The sequence below is a fragment of the Salmo trutta genome, chromosome 24 (assembly GCF_901001165.1).
Source record: "Salmo trutta chromosome 24, fSalTru1.1, whole genome shotgun sequence".
Classification (NCBI taxonomy): Eukaryota; Metazoa; Chordata; class Actinopteri; order Salmoniformes; family Salmonidae; genus Salmo; species Salmo trutta.
In genome coordinates, this window is record NC_042980.1 from 43790787 (window position 1) to 43809562 (window position 18776).

Consider the following 18776-nt stretch of genomic DNA (forward strand, 5'->3'; position numbering starts at 1 on the left):
AGCCAGGGTAGAAAAGATGGGTCAAAGTTGAATGAATATGCCACCCTGTGGGGAAATCCAGAGTAACGTCCACTTAGTGGAGGTGTTACGTCATCATCATGCGACGAGGGGAAACGCATGCGGAAAGCGCAGAGAGAAATGTGTCACTGCTAGGCAAAAAGTGTTTCTACGTTAATTTGTTGGAAACATGGCGCCGGTACAACAAGAACCAGAGATCCAGTTCGCTCAAAGATTGGCATCTAATGAGAAGCCCATGCGAACAAAAGCCATCAAGAAGCTAAGAAAATATATTAGTGTTAGGTCACAGAAAATCCAAGGTAAGGCTAACGAGGTTACCAGGAAAATGGACCACGCGCTTTGCCTCCACACACGCAGCTTGTCTGCCTCATCTCTTCGTGATCCTAGCTTAGCTAACCTTCGATTCGTTTTTTTTGCACGTTAAACCAATTTGATTTATATATTTTTAACAATACAATAGTGGACTCGTTAGAGCACGAAAAATGATATAAACGAGCTTAGAATGTAACACATCAAAGAAAATGATCACATTTGGTCGGGAATGCAAATTGTGACGATGCGAGCAACAATGTTGCCAACTCCTTTCATAGTTGTGATTTTTTTGTATCTAGTTGTTTGACCGGCACTTGTCTTCTCTCTAGGTGGGTTTGAAGGCGACGAGTTACTCAAACTATGGAAAGGACTCTTTTATTGCCTGTGGATGCAGGACAAGCCACTTCTTCAGGTAAGTCGTAGCCACTGTGACACAACTTATTTGCATTCATGTTAAAAAAAAGGTTAAACTAGAAGAGCTGATACACAAAATACTTCGGACTACACAAAATACTTCGGACTATAAGTTGCTTGATGATGATTTTTGCCAACAGGAGGAGCTGTCGAATCAGATCTCTGGCCTGATGCACAGCTTCCAGAACATCCAGAGCCGTAAGGCCTCATTTTTACGCACTACTATGTATTCAATATTGTCTTTTATTTAATTTAAATGTTACCCATGGGTCTGGGAGCAAATGTTCTGAGAGTTTTGACAGACCCTATACAGAACATGTACTCCAATTTTAAGATCTGTTCCTGTTTTTCATCGATTCTTTTTTAATCCTTTTTTGTAGAGTTCATGTTTCTGGAGACCTTCCTGCAGACCATCAAAAGAGAATGGACTGGCATTGACAGGCTTCGCATGGATAAGTTCTTCCAGGTCAGCATATTCAACCATCAAAATGTTATCAGCATTTCCTTACGCAGTAAATCGTCCTGTATAGCTTAGAGAGGATAAATTGAAAATATTTTGTACATGAAGAAATGACAAATCCTTTTTGTCATTCTCTCTGACGGACAGCTGGTTCGTTTCGTGTTCAGGAACACTTTTGAGATGATGAAGAGGAAAGAATGGGAGACCAGGTGGGTGACGCTTTGACCCTTGACCAAACCCACCCCCCCCTTTTTTTTTTTTTTTTACTTGAAAACATCTGACAAACTTAGATTTTTGGGGTGTACTGTCCCTTTAAGTCTTTGTGCATGCATGCTTCCTGTGATGTTAGAATGGGGTGTTTTGTCTTTCTACAGTGTGGTGAGCAGGTTTCTGGAGCTCCTGACTGCCCAGGTCCTCCACAGCTCCAGCGGAGCTCCCTGTGGATTACAGTTCCACATACTGGACATCTATATGACCGAGCTGGCTGCAGTTGGCTCAGCTGAGGTATCAACTGGTTATGTTAATGCCCCAAGAGATGTGCTAGGTTCACTTTGTTGTTTACGATTAGAGTTGTAATTGAGAGGTAATAAATCAATCAATAAATCCACCTTTAAGGGTAGGGGAAGTAATGAGACTTAAGTTTGATAAAGATCTGTCAGTTTGATTGGGTGTTAGGAGGTTCTATTGGCTGAATGAGGTGGTCGTATGCTGATTGGTTCCATTTCCACCACAGTGGAATGACTGGTTGTGGTTTGCTTGTGATTACAGCTCACAGCGGCTCAGAACATGACATTCATTGACCCTTTCTGCAAAACAGCATCTAAAACGAAAGAGTAAGTTTTACAGGGACATTTCTGGGGAGGGGTCAAGATAATCTCTACCTTTTTTTATATCGAGTTTCAATCCTTCCTGCTCATTCCCTGTGTCTCATTCCTTGTGTCTCATTCCCTCTGTCTCAGTCGGATCCTGCTCAAGGCTATCTGCAGCAGCATTTTCAGCGCCATCGTGGACCAGGCTCCCTTCGCCATCGAAGACCTGTTGAAGGAAGTGAAGGCTACAGGTGGAGGGGCTGAGGAGTCCGACTCGGGACAGGCTTCTGAAGAGGAGGAGTTAGAGAAGGAGCCCCCCAAGGGCAAAAAAACTGCAAAGGAACCCCCCAAGAAAACCACTGGTGGGCAGACCAACGGTAGGCGGTGAAATATAAGAGCCATAATTTATGGATCAGCTTTAGCTTGAATACCACAAGTATGTTGCATTATATGGAATTATCTTATTAATGACACAAAGCCTATATTTGCAAATGTCCAGTTATAATCCATAAGTCTTGTTCTCACCTTCCTTTGTGGTTTTAGGCACTGTATCAACTGAGGAAGATGATGATGATGATGAAGATGGTCTGGAGGATGAGGACGATGACGAAATGCTTCATCTGGAGAGTGACTCTGAGTCTGAGATGCCAGATGACGCGGGGATCGGACCTGTTCTCCAGTTTGACTACTCTAGCCTGGCAGACAGGCTGTTTGGGCTAGCCAGACGCAGCAACACCCCTAGCCACAACAGACAGAGACTGTACAAAGTCGTCAAGACGTAAGTAAACACACACACACACACTCGTAAATTAGAAATCCTTGACATGGACACTGATGAAGAGGAGTTGGTTCAGTTTGTGTGTTGACGGACACCTCTTCTCTCCCTCTGTTCTCCTGCAGTCTCCGGGATCTCAGTGAAGGTAGGAATCCTGATGGTCATAACTTTCATCAGCGTATCCCCATCATAGATGTGCAAGGAAAGCTGACGTCTCTCTCTCTCCCTTTGTCTCCTCTCTTTTTCTCTCTCAGGAGTCTTTCCACAGGATGAGTACCCAGAGGAGGTATCGACAGATGAGGATGATGATGAAATGTTTGGCAGCAGAAAGAGGATGAAACGGGGACGAGGCTTCGGGGAGCAGGAGGAAGAGAGCTCACCAGCCAAGAAATGGAAAGGTACCTAAAACCCCTATTTAAACGATCGCCTTTGATCTTATTCTTTTACTTCATCATTTATTTGTTGTTCTTACATCATTGATATCTTGTACTTAAGGCAAGAAAAAAGACTCCAAAGCAAGAACTTCTGACCAGACTGCCGCAACAGATGACAGTAAACCAGCGGAGGCTCCCGGAGACTCATATAACAAGAAGAAGAAGAAGAAGAAGAAGAAGACTGGAGAGGTGAAGACCGAAGAGCAGAACGGGGTGGTGGTGAAGGCTGAGGAGGACACAACTCCTGCTTCTGCACCGCAGACGACAGACTCTAAAGAAGCAGAGACGGAGCCCTCTATCCCAGCCAAGGGCACTGATACGAGAGCGGCTCTCCTGAAGGAGAAGGCAAAGGTGACATCCATGGAGACAGGGGTCCAATCAGGAACTCCACGGGATGTAGTGGTAGGTAACCTATCATCTGTCACAGTCACGGAGGTAGACCAGAAGAAACAATCAGAGACTCCGAAACCAGACGCCACGTCTTCCAAGAAGAAAAATATCAAGAAGTCCAAAACGCCTGCACCGAAGGAGGAAGAGGTAGCAGAACCAGCCAAGTCTGCCCCTGAGACTGCTACTACCACCCCGAGCAGGAGGAAAAACACCAAGCAGGAGCCTGAGGAGCAGACAACCGTAGAGGAAGTTGAAATGACGTTAGAAACAGTAGACGAGACCACGGCCACCCCACCGAAGAAGAGGAGGAGGAGGATGAGGAAGAAGGTTACACGGACCGCTGAGGAAGCTGAGACAGACACAACACAGGTGGACCTTGAACCAGAGTCTACACCAGCCGAGGAGCCTCCAGCTGACCTCCGCATCGCCGCCACTCCCCTGAAAAAGAAGAAACTAAAGGTGGCAAAGGCTGGAGAGGAGAGCACTGAGGGTGAAATGCAGCCAGAAACTGAAGCAGGTGGCGTCTACAGGAAGGACAAGGTGGAGCCAGCATATGTCGCTACATCAACCCCGCTCAAGAAGAAGAAGAAGAAACATGCCAAGGCTGAAGAACAGAGCGTGGAGGCCGAGGGTGAAACCCCGCCGAAAGCAGAGGCAAACCTCACACTGATCGACACTGAGGTACAGACGCTGGAGGCCGCCACACCTACCCCACTCAAGAAGAAGAAGAAGAGAAGCTCTGGACGGGTAGCGCAGGAGCCAGAGACCACAACAGCGGAGGAGAGCGTTTCAGAGGAGCAGCCTACAGATGCTGACCTGGACACGCCCCTGAAGAAAGGGAAGAGGAAGAAGAGGAAGGTCCCGGTAGTGATAGAGGTTGAGGCTGAGGTCAACGGGGTGGCTGGAGGCAAGAAAGCCAAACTGAGCAACGTGAGTTTTAAGTTGACGTTAACGTCACTTCCTAGGCCCGGGTTGAGTCAGCCTGACACATTTGTTAGGTGTCCCCGTCTATCAAATATGCAAATAGTTAAAGTTAGTAGCTACAGTAAATGCGTACCACTTTAGTTGGCGTAAGTGAAGCAGATGAGCGCTAGTTAGCTGTGTTCGCTAGTAGCCATTGAACAGGTTTCCAGTTAATGAGCTTGTTTTAAATTTAGTTAAATTCCTTTTTGTTTCCTCATCTCTTCAGGACAGCAAAGAGCTGTCCACGCCAGTGAGCGCCAAGAAAACCAAAAAAATGACGCCCAAGAAGGCAGGGGAGGAGTCGGACTTCATCACGTTCCAGAACCATGCCACCATCCCTACTCCCCTTTTCTTCAAGACCACCAAGGGAAGCCCCAGCACACCGCTATCCAGCAAGAAGAAGGTAGTGAACTGGTTCAAAACCTACAGTCTATTATTTCAGCAAGTTACTCCCTCACCATCTGTCCTTAACTTCTGTTCACAAATGTGAAATCCTCATATTTTATCATTTTCTTTCACAGAAGAAGTGTCAGACTCCAAAGTCCGAATCCAAGAAGGTTACCTTCGGACTCAATAAAAACAAAACTGCAGGTATTAGAGGGCAGGATAGCACCTTATTTGGACTTGTACAAGAGACAAGACCTCTTACTTTCTAATGACCTATATATCTCCAGTTATCCCATGATAATCTAGCTTCTAGGTCCTCATTTCTTTACGGTTCAATGTCGTTCCGTAGTTTTGATGAGACTTTCCTATTTGTTTTTTGCCCATTCATGATCCCCAGAGTTCAGGAAGACTGACCGCAGCCTGCTGGTGAGTCCAGAGGGGTCGTCCCGAGTGCCCTTTGACCCCCAGCAGAAGCCCCTGTTTGGGGTCCTGAAATCTCCAGAGGCCTTTCTTACCAAAAGCACTAAGAAGACCAAAAGCACCCTGAAAACCACCCCCAAACGCCCCACTGCGGCTGACTTCTTCTAGTCTTCTGTGAGGAGACTGGTGAGACACATGACCGTCCCACCCCCACTGTTTGTCCACCAGGAAAATATAATTATAAACTGAATATCCACAGATTCCCCTATGGGAAGAGAGTGATCTTGATATACAAATGTTTTTTTTTTTTGTAATTTCAAATTTTCCATGTTTTGCTGTTCTGTGGGTGAGCAAGTGTTCAAATAAAAACTCACTCCCTCATTTTAGTGAACCTGTCTAACTGTGGGTGTTTCTTCTTCACTCAGTCTTTTAGTTTTGAGCCAGACTGCATATATGTGTGTTAAACAGCATGACGTTCTTGCTTTGCCGAAGAATATAGGATTTTTGTTGTTGGCGTGGGGGATTATCGGATTTTTATATTTTAGAAGGAAAGACCACGAGTCATTCATATCCCAATCAACATTTGTATTTAATTTTTTTTTCTCCCAAGGGAAGGGTTTGGGAACAAATTAAAGCGTGCACACACAGCAACAGCACAGTCATACACTTTGACTTATTCTATGTTTTGTTACAGCCTGAATGATGAATGTATTAATAGATTTTTTTTTCTTCACCCATTTACACACAATACTGCATAAGGACAAATTGAAACATGTTTGAAATTATTTACATATGTATTCACACCCCTTTGCTACTAAACTCCACATTGATCTTGGGTGCATCCAAATTCCTTTGCTCATCCTTGATGTCACTAGAACTTCATTGGGGTCCACCTGTGGCCAGTTCAATTGTTTGGAAAGAAACACCTGTCTATATAAGGTTCTACAGTTGACAGTGCATGTCAGAGAGAAGCAGAATAATCAAGAAGACGTTAAACATGACGTTCCTTGATGGGGCAAGAACGAGATGCATGTTAACTACACTATCATCATTAGGAGACATACAGTTGAAGTCAGAAGTTTACATATACCTTAGCCAAATACATTAACTCAGTTTTTCACAATTCCTGACATTTAATCCTAGTAGAAATTCCCTGTTTTAGGTCAGTTAGGTTCACCACTTTATTTTAAGAATGTGAAATGTCAGAATAATAGTTATTTATTTCAGCTTTTATTTCTTTCATCACATTCCCAGTGGGTCAGAAGTTTACATACACTCAATTATTATTTGGTAGCATTGCCTTTAAATTGTTTAACTTGGGTCAAATGTTTTGGGTAGCCTTCCATAAGCTTCCCACAATAAGTTGGGTGAATTTTGGCCCATTCCTCCTGACAGCTGGTGAAACTGAGTCAGGTATGTAGGCCTCCTTGCTCGCACATGCTTTTTCAGTTCTGCCTACAAATTTTCTATGGGATTGAGGTCAGGGCTTTGTGATGACCACTCCAATATCTTGACTTTGTTGTACTTAGCCATTTTGCCACAACTTTGGAATTATTGTCCATTTGGAAGACCCATTTGCGACCAAGCTTTAACTTCCTGACTGATGTCTTGACATGTTCCTTCAATATATCCACATCATTTTCCTACCTCATGATGCCATCTATTTTGTGAAGTGCACCTGTCCCTCCTGCAGCAAAGCACCCCCACAACATGATGCTGCCACCCCCGTGCTTCATGGTTGGGATGGTGTTCTTCGGCTTGCAAGCATCCCCTTTTCCTCCAAACATAACGATGGTCATTATGGCCAAACAGTTCTATTTTTGTTTCATCAGACCAGAGGACAAAAAGTATGATCTTTGTCTCCATGTGCAGTTGCAAACTGTAGTCTGGCTTTTTATGGCGGTTTTGGAGCAGTGGCTTCTTCCTTGCCGAGCGGCTTTTCAGGTTATGTCGATATAGGACTCGTTTTACTGTGGATATATTTACTTTTGTGCCTGTTTCCTCCAGCATCTTCACAAGGTCCTTTGCTGTTGTTCTGGGATTGATTTGCACTGTTCGCACCAAAGTACGTTCACCTCTAGGAGACAGAACGCGTCTCCTTCCTGAGCGGTATGATGGCTGCGTGGTCCCATAGTGTTTATACTTGCGTACTATTGTTTGTACAGATGAACGTGGTACCTTCAGGCATTTGGAAATTTCTCCCAAGAATGAACCAGACTTGTGGAGGTCTACAATTGTTTTTCTGAGGTCTTGGTTGATTTCTTCTGATTTTCCCATGATGTCAAGCAAAGAGGCACTGAGTTTGAAGGTAGGCCTTGAAATACATCCACATCCACTCCAATTGATTCAAATGATGTAAATTAGCCTATCAGAAGCTTCTAAAGCCATGACATCATTTTCTGGAATTTTCCAAGATTTTTAAAGGCACAGTCAATTTAGTGTATGTACACTTCTGACCCACTGGAATTGTGATAGAGTGAATGATAAGTGAAATAATCTGTAAACAATTGTTGGAAAAATTACTTGTGTCATGCACAAAGTAGATGTCCTAACCTACTTGCCAAAACTATAGTTTGTGAATAAGAAATTTGTGGAGTGGTTGAAAAAATGAGTTCCAATGACTCCAACCTAAGTGTATGTAAACTTCCGACTTCAACTGTATACTTGGAATGGAGGGAAAAAATTGTGGTAGAGGAGATCAACGAGGAATTGGTTGAGCTTGAGTCAGGTAAATATGGTGGAAAAAGGGAGATGGTTATTTGAAGAAAAATGGAAGAAAGTGTAAGCAGAGTGAGATGTACGCCTGATCGAGGTCTGGAGGTGAAATTGAAGTGAATTAGGGCGAATTGTTGGAGGTGGCAGGTGTAGGGGAGTCCTCAGAGCCCGAGGCTTACACAGAGGGTCAGGATAAAGATGAGTCTGTGACATGTTTGGAGAAAGTGAATCTGTCCCTTTTGGCTGGTTTCGGGGAGGGTGAAAACAGAGTTGGGTGAAACAGGGGAGGGTGAAAACAGAGTTGGGTGAAACAGGGAGGGTGAAAACAGAGTTGGGTGCTGTGGAATCATTGAGGGTAACCAGAACTGGTATTGTGATAACTGTTTGTGTTTCTTCTGGTCAGAGGGAGCTTGCACTTCGCACCAAACGAATTGGGTCAAGAGATGTGAATTGTTTTGCTCTCTAGAAAGGGCGCCATTGAAAGGAGTGATTACTGGGGTAGCGGTAAATGTGAAAGTGGACCAACTGAAGGGAAAGATTCCCGGTGTTTGTGATGCTCGTCAGTTGGTGCGATGCAGACAGGGTGGTGTGAGTGGTGAGACAAGTTCTTTTGAGTTGTGGTGTTGAGTCTTTGCACGACAAAGTGATGTTAGAATATTTCACTTATCTCTTATCAGCTTTTGTGCCAATTACATTACGTTGTTACAGGTGTCAAGCTTATGGGCATGTGGGTAGGAGGGAGATTCTTGGGTGTGAGAAGTGTGCAGAAGGGCATGAGACAAAGGAATGTGTAGCATTGGGGAAAGAAGCAGTATGTGTTAATTGTAGGGATCCCCATGGGGTTGGGAATTTGAAGTGTCCGGTGCGAGAGAGGCAGTTTGAGGTTTCCAGGGTTAGAGTAGTGCAGAAGGTGTTGTATGCTGAGGCAGTGAAGACAGTAGAGGAGATTGGATCAAGGGGGAAGGATCCTGAGAGGATCCCAGTGAGTAGTAGATCTGTATCAGTACAGAGGGAGGGGCCAACAAGTGTTACATGCTTCAGTAAGATTGGCTTTTTAGCATTCATATCAATGGTTATCAACTGTACTGCAGGGACGGAATGTAAGGCACAGAAAATAGATGTTGTGGTGGCATCTGCAGAGAAGTATTTGAGTATACGAGATTTGACTTCAGACAAGTTACAGGGTGTGTTGAGTGATGGTGTTCCGTCCTCCCAGGTTGTTGGCCTGAGGTAGGACTAGATAGGTTTATATAGTGGTGGGGGTAGAGGTAATGCTAGGTAGGACTAGATAGGTTTATATAGTGGTGGGGGTAGAGGTAATGGTAGGTAGGACTAGATAGGTTTATATAGTGTTGGGGGTAGAGGTAATGGTAGGTAGGACTAGATAGGTTTATATAGTGGTGGGGGTAGATTTAATGGTAGGATATTGGTTGATTTATTTCCCTTTTTTTTCAAGTGAAGTATAAGGGATTTATACTCCAGTCTAGTAGGTGCAACATTTATTGTATGCTAACCGCCGTTAAACCTCATCGGAGAAGAAGTGCATCTCAGAGCAGAAACTATACCATCAAGTCCAAGGAACTGTCCGTAGGTCTCCCGGGGTTTCTGACAAGGCATATATCTGGGGAAGGGTATTAAACAATTTCTAGAGTGTTGAAAGTTTCCAAGAGCACAGCGGGTCTCCATCATTAGGAAATTGAAAACATATGGAACTACCCAGACTATGCCTAGAGCTGGCTGTCTGACCAAACTGAGCAAACGGACAAGAAGGGAGGTGACCAAGAACCCAATGAGTACTCTGACAGAACTACAAAGTTCCTTGGCTGAGACGGCAGAACCTTCCAGAAGAACAACAGTCTCTACAGCACTTCACCAATCTGGGCCCGGTTTCTCGATAGCGATGGAATTTAGGCTTACAAGTGTTTTAACGATGCATCTTTCCTACAACGGCCGATGATGTAACAAACGTTTCCCCAAAACACCACACGGAGAGAATGTTCGCTAAGTGTGTCGTTGAGGCGTATGACGATACTGATAGGATCGAAAGGGAACGCTGCTCTCAGATCAGCTTTATCCATTCAAGTCTTATTTTAACATTCAAATTATTCCACAATACTTCTGTGTATAAAGTGACGCTGGAAGGCAAAAAAAAAAGCATCTAACGACGCATTTAGCTGTTCTGCAAGTGGTCTGAGGCAAACTGTTAGATTACGAGCGTATTCAAGTGCAATGTTAACAATGGTTTTGGGAAATAGCGAAGGTTCTAACAATGAACTTAGTCCTGGAGCTTTATGGGAGAGTGGCCAGATGGAAGAAGCCATGCCTGAGAAAAGGCCTTTTTCACGAGAAAGACTGAGAGCATAAGGCAAAATATTCTGTGGTCTTAGGAGTCAAAAATTTAACTCTTTGGCCTGAATGCAAAGAGATATATCTGGAGAAAACCAGGCACAGGTCATCACATGTCTAATACCATCCCTACCGTGAAGCATGGTGGTAGCAGCGTCATTCTATGGGGATGCTTTTCAGCAGCAGGGACTGGGAGACTGGTAAGGATAGAGGGAACAATGAATGGAGCCAAATACAGGCAAATCCTTGATGAGAATCTGCTTCAGAGTGCAAACAACCTTAGACTGGGGCGAAGATGTGCGTTCCAACAGGACAATGACCCCAAGCATACAGCCAAAGCAACACTGAAATGGCTTTGGAACAAAAATGTGAAAGTCCTTCAGTGACACAGCCAAAGCCCAAAATCTGTGAGGAAGAATGGGAGAAAAGCTGATACACACACACCCAAGACGACTCAAAGCTGTAATCACCTCCAAAAGTGTTCCTACAAAGTATTGACTCTTATGTGAATACTTATGTAAATTACATATTTCTGTATTTCATTTTCAATACATTTGCAAAAAATCCAAAAATGGTTTCACTTTGTCAATATGGGGTATTGTGTGTAGATGGGTGACAAAAAAATGGACGTATTTTGAATTCAGGCTGTAACACAACAAAATGTGGAATAAGTACCGTTCAAAAGTTTAGGGTCACTTAGAAAATTAATCAGAAATACAGTGTAGATATTGTTAATGTGCTATATGACTATTGTAGCTGGAAACGGCTGATTTTTAATGGAATATCTACATAGGCGTACAGAGGCCCATTATCAGCAACCATCACTCCTGTGTTCCAATGGCACGCTGTGTTAGCTAATCCAAGTTTATCATTTTAAAAGGCGAACTGATCATTAGAAAACCCTTTTGCAATTATGTTAGCACAACTGAAAACTGTTGTTCTGATTAAAGAAGCAATAAAACTGACCTTCTTCAGACTAGTTGAGTATCAACTACAACTAGTTGAGTATCTGCTACAAGACCATGGCGCTGCGAGGGGAACGGCACCTCCGTACCTTCAGGCTCTGATCAGTCCCTACACCCAAACGAGGGCACTGCGTTCATCCACCTCTGGTCTGCTGGCCCCCCTACTTCTGCGGAAGCACAGTTCCCGCTCAGCCCAGTCAAAACTGTTCGCTGCTCGGGCACCGCAATGGTGGAACAAGCTCCCTCAGGACGCCAGGACAGCGGAGTCAATCACCACCTTCCGGAGACACCTGAAACCCCACCTCTTTAAGGAATACCTGGGATAGGATAAAGTAATCCTTCTAACCCCCCCCCAAAAAAAGATATAGATGTACTATTGTAAAGTGGTTGTTCCACTGGATATCATAAGGTGAATGCACCAATTTGTAAGTTGCTCTGGATAAGAGCGTCTGCTAAATGACGTAAATGTAAATATATCAGGAGAGTCAGCATTTGTGGGTTTGATTACAGGCTCAAAATGGCCAGAAACAAAGACCTTTCTTCTGAAACTTGTCAGTCTGTTCTTGTCCTGAGAAATTAAGGCTATTCCATGCAAGAAATTGCCAAGAAACTGAAGATCTCGTACAACGCTGTGTACTACTCCCTTCACAGAACAGCACAAACTGGCCCTAACCAGAATAGAAAGAGGAGTGGGAGGCCCCGGTGCACAGCTGAGCAAGAGGACAAGTACATTAAAGTGTCTAGTTTGAGAAACAGATGCCTTACAAGTCCTCAACTGGCAGCTTCATTAAATAGTACCCACAAAACACCAGTCTCAATGTCAACAGTGAAGAGGCGACTCCGGGATGCTGGCCTTCTAGGCAGACTTCCTCTGTCCAGTGTCTGTGTTCTTTTGCCCATCTTAATCTTTTCTTTTTATTGGCCAGTCTGAGATATGGCTTTTTCTTTGCAACTCTGCCTAGAAGGCCAGAATCCCGGAGTCACCTCTTCACTGTTAGGTGGGGCCAATGGGTGTTGAAGGTCAATCCAGAAGTCCATGGCAAAATCCTCTTTTTATGTAGCTTAGCACAAACTAAAAAGTTGCTTGCGTGATTTGCCCAGTCGGAATTGTAATACTGTATTAAGCATGGCGTTATAGATGTGCCTCAGCCAAATGCTGAGAGGGAACGTCAGACAGACAGACAGGAGATCATCCACCGGGGAGGGAGAACACCTTGTGTGCTCTCTAGTATAAAGTATCTACTTAAGTCCACAGATGATGCAATCTCTATTGCACTCCACACTGCCCTTTCCCACCTGGACAAAAGGAACACATATGTGAGAATGCTATTCATTGACTACAGCTCAGCGTTCAACACCATAGTGCCCTCAAAGCTCGACGGGGCTATAGTGGAGCAGGTTGAGAACTTCAAGTTCCTTGGCGTTCACATCACCAACAAACTATCATGGTCCAAGCACACCAAGACAGTCGTGAAGAAGGCACGACAAAACCTATTCCCCCTCAGGAGACAGAAAAGATTTTACATGGGTCCTGAAATCCTCAAAAGGTTTTACAGCTGGACCATCGAGAGCATCCTGACTGGTTAAATTGCTGCTGGTAAGTCAACTGCTCGCCCTCCGACCGCAAGGCACTACAGAGGGTAGTGCGTACGGCACAGTACATCACTGGGGCCAAGCCTTCTGCCATTCAGGACCTCTATACCAGGCGGTGTCAGAAGAAGGCCCTAAAAATTGTCAGACTCCAGCCACCCTAGTCATAGACTGTTTTCTCTGCAAGCATAGACTGTTTTCTCCGGCAAGCGGTACCAGAGCGCCAAGTCTTGGTCCAAGAGCCATCTAAACAGCTTATACCCCCACGCCATAAGAGTCCTAAACATCTAATCAAATGGCTACCCAGACTATTTGCATTGCCCCCCCCCCACTTCTGCACTGCTGCTACTCTCTGTTATTATCTATGCATAGTCACTTTAATAACTCTATCTACATGTAAATACTTCCTCAATTACCTCGACACCGGTGCCCCCCGCACATTGACTCTGTACCGGTACCCCTTGTGTATAGCCCTGCTATTGTTATTTACTGCTGCTCTTTAATTATTTGTTATTCTTATCTCTTACTTTTTTAGAGATTTTCTTGCTTGTGCTTGTAAGAAAGCATTTCACTGTAAGGTCTACACCTGTTGTATTTGGCGCATGTGACAAATACAATTTGATTTGATAACTAGAACTTAACTACTTCTTTTGAATACATTCACATTTTGTTTTGTTTTAGTTTGAAGGGTAAGTTCCCATCTGATACAGCAAGAATTGATGCTCTGGTTTTTTCAGGTCAGCAAAAGCAGGGCTATAAAAAGCAGCAGCTCAGTGACCCTTGGTGTAGCCACAGCTCTGGCAGTCATCCCAATGCACAAAACATGAAGGGAAAGTACTTGTCTTTAGGAGGAAAGGACAACATAGGAGGCATGTTGTGCTTGAACGCTGTGCCAACGGAACAGAGGAGTTGACATCTAAAAATACTACACTTACGTTCCCAACACATCAACGCCCTTGCCATTAAAGACCTGAAACCTTGACCGCATTTACACAAAATGACTATATTTTTCGTATTTTTCTTCATTTTCCAGTCAACTTGTAATTCCTCATTTGATTTGATTTGAAGTATTTACCTAATATTTCTGTCCAATCCTCCTTCTTTCCTTCTGTTTCACACTGCTTCTCTCCCACCTCCCACCTCCTAGTACCCAATCCTCCTTCTATCCTGCTGTGTGTCACACTGCCTCTCTCCCACCTCCTACCTCCTAGTACCCAATCCTCCTTCTATCCTGCTGTGTGTCACACTGCCTCTCTCCCACCTCCTACCTCCTAGTACCCAATCCTCCTTCTATCCTGCTGTGTGTCACACTGCCTCTCTCCCACCTCCTACCTCCTAGTACCCAATCCTCCTTCTATCCTGCTGTGTTTCACACTGCCTCTCTCCTGTGCCGGCACCCGCACTCACCCTGAGGAGCATGTCATCAGTCCGGTGCTACCTGTGCCGGCTCCACGCACCAGGCCTCCAGTGCACACTTGTTGTTTGTGTACAGTACATAGATTTTATAATGTCGTATGTTTTTCCCCCAACCCCATTTTCCATAAATTTGTATAGCAGAGTCAAAAGCTTTTTTGAAATCAACAAAGCATGAGAAGACTGTGCCTTTGTTTTGTTTCTTTGTCAATTAGGGTGTGCAGGGTGAATACGTGTTCTGTCATACGGTAATTTGGTAAAAAGCCAATTTGACATTTGCTCAGTACATTGTTTTCACTGAGGAAATGTACATGTCTGCCGTTAATGATAATGCAGAGGATTTTCCCAAGGTTGCTGTTGACGCATATCCCACGGTAGTTATTGGGGTCAAATTTGTTTCTACTTTTGTGGATTGAGTTGATTAGTCCTTGGTTCCTAATATTGGGGAATATTCCAGAGCTGAGGATGATGTTAAAGAGTATAAGTATAGCCAATTGTAATGTGTGGTCTGTATATTTTATCATTTCATTGAGGATACCATCAACTCCACAGGCCTTTTTGGGCTGGAGGGTTTGTATTTTGTCCTGCAGTTCATTCAATGTAATTGGAGATTCCAGTGGGTTTTGGTAGTCTTTAATAGTTGATTCTAAGATTTGTATTTGATCTCTATCACTCTCTGTCTGTCTCTCTTTCTCTCTCGCTCTATCTATCCATCTATCCGTCTATCTGTCTGTCTTTCTCTGTCTGTCTGTTTCTCTCACTTTCTCTCTCGCTCTCTCTCTCTGTCTGTCTCGCTCTCTTTCTCTCTCATGCTTTCTCTCTCTATGTCAGTCTGTCTGTTTGTCTCTCTCATGCTTTCTCTCTCTATGTCAGTCTGTCTGTTTGTCTCTCACATTCTCTCTCACTCTGTCTGTCTGTCTGTCTGTCTGTCTGTCTCTCTCTCTCTCTCTCTCTCTCTCTCTCTCTCTCTCTCTCTCTCTCTCTCTCTCTCTCTCTCTCTCTCTCTCTCTCTCTCTCTCTCTCTCTCTCTCTCTCTCTCTCTCCTTTCTTCTATAAATGACCACCAACATCTCACTGATGTTTCATTCATTCTTCCATCTCTTTGTCATTTTTACTCCATTTTGCTGCGTGTTCATTCAACATTCAATTTGTTTTATTGTTATGCACACAGAAGAAAATAGTAAATGGTATGGCTACATGATTTTCATTTTGATGTAGTATTTTTTTCTTCTGTTTATTCCTACCACTTGGCGTTATTGCTTTCAGTAGTCTAGACGCTGCTATTTCAGTCGCCAACAGCAGAGGCAAAGATGCTTGCCCACTTTGAGGATAAGTCACTAAACTCATCAGTTAAATATGTGCAGGCACACTGCGCTCAGCAAAGGAGGATGTGACTTATTTCTCGAATTGAGTTAATCCACCTTGACATTTGGAGATGCTTTATCCATCGACTGCTTTTCCTGTTCTGAAAAGAGGACAGAAAACCGAAGTTTGCTATATGTTCTCCCTCACTTCAAAGAAATGTGGGATTCATCTGCGGTTGTGTGTTTCTTATCGGATGAGTACAAGGTGTGTCACCTGTGGAAAAAATAAATAACTGAGGTAAGTTATTTTTTATATATTTTAAAAGTTCTCAGTGCATGTATACGCTATATGTCTTGTTGTCTTGTGTTGCTATTTATTGATACATTTTTGGTTATGTAGATTAGACACCGCTGACTGACAATATTGGCAGTGTTATTGTTTTCAACCTGGACTCAGAGGTAGACATAACATAGTAAATGTGAATCTGTATCCCTTCATTTAGTGTGAGATGTTACGTTTCATATGGTTTGTATTAATTTGTGGATGCCCATCATCCATTTCATATGATATGTTACAAATTGCAATTCGTACAATATGTAATATGTTGTGAATTCCAATTTATTGTTGCTAACATTAACTAGGTGGCTAATGCTAATGTTAGATAAGTGGCTAACTATATCTAGGCTAGTGGTTAAGGTTAGTGGTTAGGGTTAAGGTTAGAGTTAGGAGTTAGGTTAAAGGGTTAGGGTTGTAGACTAGAGGAACTGTTAGCTAACATGCTAAGTAGTTGCCATGTAGCTAAAAAGTAGACATTCTAGACACTTGCGTTGTACCCCGACCCTGACCAATCTCCTTCCTTTAATTTTTTTTTCATTAAAGGAGTAGTTTGTTGTTAAAATAGAAATCTTTAATAGTTCCTCACCCTGAAAGTAGTCTAATGGCCATGCTCACATGCCTCCATTACTTCCATTGATTGTTAGCTTGTGGTGGCTAAAGTTAGCTAAAGTTTGTAGTGGCTCTAAAGCTGCACTATGTGGGGCTCCTGAGTGGCACAGCGGTCTAAGGCACTGCATCGCAGTGCTTGAGGCTTCACTATGGGGCGCACAATTGGCCCAGCATCGTCCAGGTTAGGGGAGGGTTTGGCCAGCTAGGATGTCCTTGTCCCATTGCGTTCTAGTGACTCCTGTGGCGGGCCGGGGCGCTTGCACGCTGACACGGTCGGCAGTTGTGCTGTGTTTCCTCCGATACATTGGTACAACTGGCTTCCGGGTTAAGCGAGCAGTGTGTCAAGAAACAGTGCGGCTTGGCAGGGTCGTGTTTCGGAGGAAGCATGGCTCTCGACCTTCGCCTCTCCCGAGTCCGTACGGGAGTTGCAGCGATGGGACAAGACTTTAACTACCAACTGGACACCACGAAATTGGGGAGGAAAAGGGCTAAACAATATATAAAAAATAGGTGCACTAATCAAAAATTGCTCCGCCATTTCTTGGTTGGTAAAATTATAATAGTTTGCCTGATTTCGGTTTGTGTGACTAAATAAGCAAACATAGTGTAGAGAATCATTGTACCATCTAAACTGCTGTGACATATCTTTTCCATAACCAAAAATATTATATTTTCAACTGTTTGACGCTAGCGTACAAAACCGAAAGTAAAAGACGCAAAAATGAAACTTAACCTCTCTGGGGTATGTGGGACGCTAGCGATACACTATTCAACAGCCAGTGAAATAGCAGGGCACCAAATTCAAAACAACAAAAATCTCATAATTCAAATTTCTCAAACATACAACTATTATATCCCATTTTAAAGATACACTTCTCATTAATCCAACCACAGTGTCCGATTTCAAAAAGGCTTTACGGCGAAAGCATAACATTAGATTATGTTAGAACAGCGCCGAGACAAGAAAAACCACACAGCCATTTTCCAAGCAAGGAGAGGCATCACAAAAACCAGAAATACAGCTAAAATGAATCACTAACCTTTGATGATCTTCATCAGATGGAACTCATAGGACTTCATGTTACACAATACATGTATGTTTTGCTTGATAAAGTTCATATTTATATCCATTTTACATTGGCGTATAATGTTCAGAAATGTTTTGCCTCCCAAAACTTCCGGTGAATGAGCACATCAATTTATAGAAATACTCATCATAAACGTTGATAAAATATTCCACTGTTATTCAAAGAATTATAGATACACTTCTCCTTAATGAAACCGCTGTGTTAGATTTCAAAAAAGCTTTACAGAGAAAGCACACTTTGCAATAATCTGAGTACGGCGCTCAGTCACAAAACCAAACACGCCATTTTATGGACTCAACAAAACTCAGAAATAGCATTATAAATATTCACTTACCTTTGATGATCTTCATCGGAATGCACTCCCAGGAATCCCAGTTCCACAATAAATGTTAATTTGTTTCGATAAAGTCCATCCTTTATGTCCAAATACCTCCTTTTTGTTAGCGCGTTCAGTCGAGTAATCCAAATCCACTGTGCTCGCGTAGTGAGTTGAGACGAAAAGTCCAAAAAGTTATATTACAGTTCGTAGAAACATGTCAAACGATGTATAGAATCAATCTTTAGGATGTTTTTATCATAAATCTTCCATAGTATTCCAACCGGACGATTCCATTGTCTTCAAAAAAGCAAAGGAACACAGCTAACTGTCACGTGATGGCGTGCCACTGAGCTCATGTCATTTTCTCAGTCATCTGATTCCAATGGCTCTTATTCTCTCCCCATTCACAGTAGAAGCATGAAACAACGTTCTAAAGACTGTTGGCATCTAGTGGAAGCCTTAGGATGTGCAAAATGACCCCATTGACACTGTATACTGGATAGGGAATCACTTGAATAACTACAAACCTCAGATTTCCACACTTCCTGGTTGGATTTTTTCTCAGGTTTTTGCCTGCCATATGAGTTCTGTTACACTCACAGACATCATTCAAACAGTTTTAGAAACTTCAGAGTGTTTTCTATCCAAATCTACTAATAATATGCATATCTTAGCTTCTGGGACTGAGTAGCAGGCAGTTTACTCTGG

General features: G+C 43.3%; 1 protein-coding gene across 3 annotated transcripts; it reads left to right on the forward strand.

The window, feature by feature from the left end:
- The first annotated feature begins 110 nt into the window (after positions 1-110).
- On the forward strand, positions 111-5782 carry rrp1 (ribosomal RNA processing 1). 3 transcript variants are annotated; one of them, XM_029712307.1, is made up of 15 exons: positions 111-317; positions 660-742; positions 885-942; positions 1125-1210; positions 1352-1413; positions 1579-1708; positions 1973-2037; positions 2164-2390; positions 2557-2791; positions 2914-2933; positions 3043-3186; positions 3284-4542; positions 4802-4978; positions 5097-5166; positions 5351-5782. In XM_029712307.1, exons 1-15 carry the CDS (start codon positions 188-190, stop codon positions 5548-5550), a joined length of 2946 nt encoding a protein of 981 aa, XP_029568167.1. In that variant the 5' UTR covers positions 111-187; the 3' UTR covers positions 5551-5782. The 3 variants fall into 3 exon arrangements, with proteins under 3 accessions (XP_029568167.1, XP_029568168.1, XP_029568169.1); XM_029712308.1 differs by having other exon boundaries at positions 5360-5782; XM_029712309.1 differs by having other exon boundaries at positions 112-317; positions 5342-5367.
- Positions 5783-18776: the final 12994 nt, after the last annotated feature.

Coding starts and splice junctions, on each gene's coding strand:
- rrp1 (XM_029712307.1), top strand. CDS start 188: ATGGCGCCGGTACAACAAGAACCAGAGATCCAGTTCGCTCAAAGATTG. Junction 743..884: donor AGGACAAGCCACTTCTTCAG/GTAAGTCGTAGC, acceptor TTTTGCCAACAG/GAGGAGCTGTCGAATCAGAT. Junction 2,391..2,556: donor CACTGGTGGGCAGACCAACG/GTAGGCGGTGAA, acceptor TTGTGGTTTTAG/GCACTGTATCAACTGAGGAA.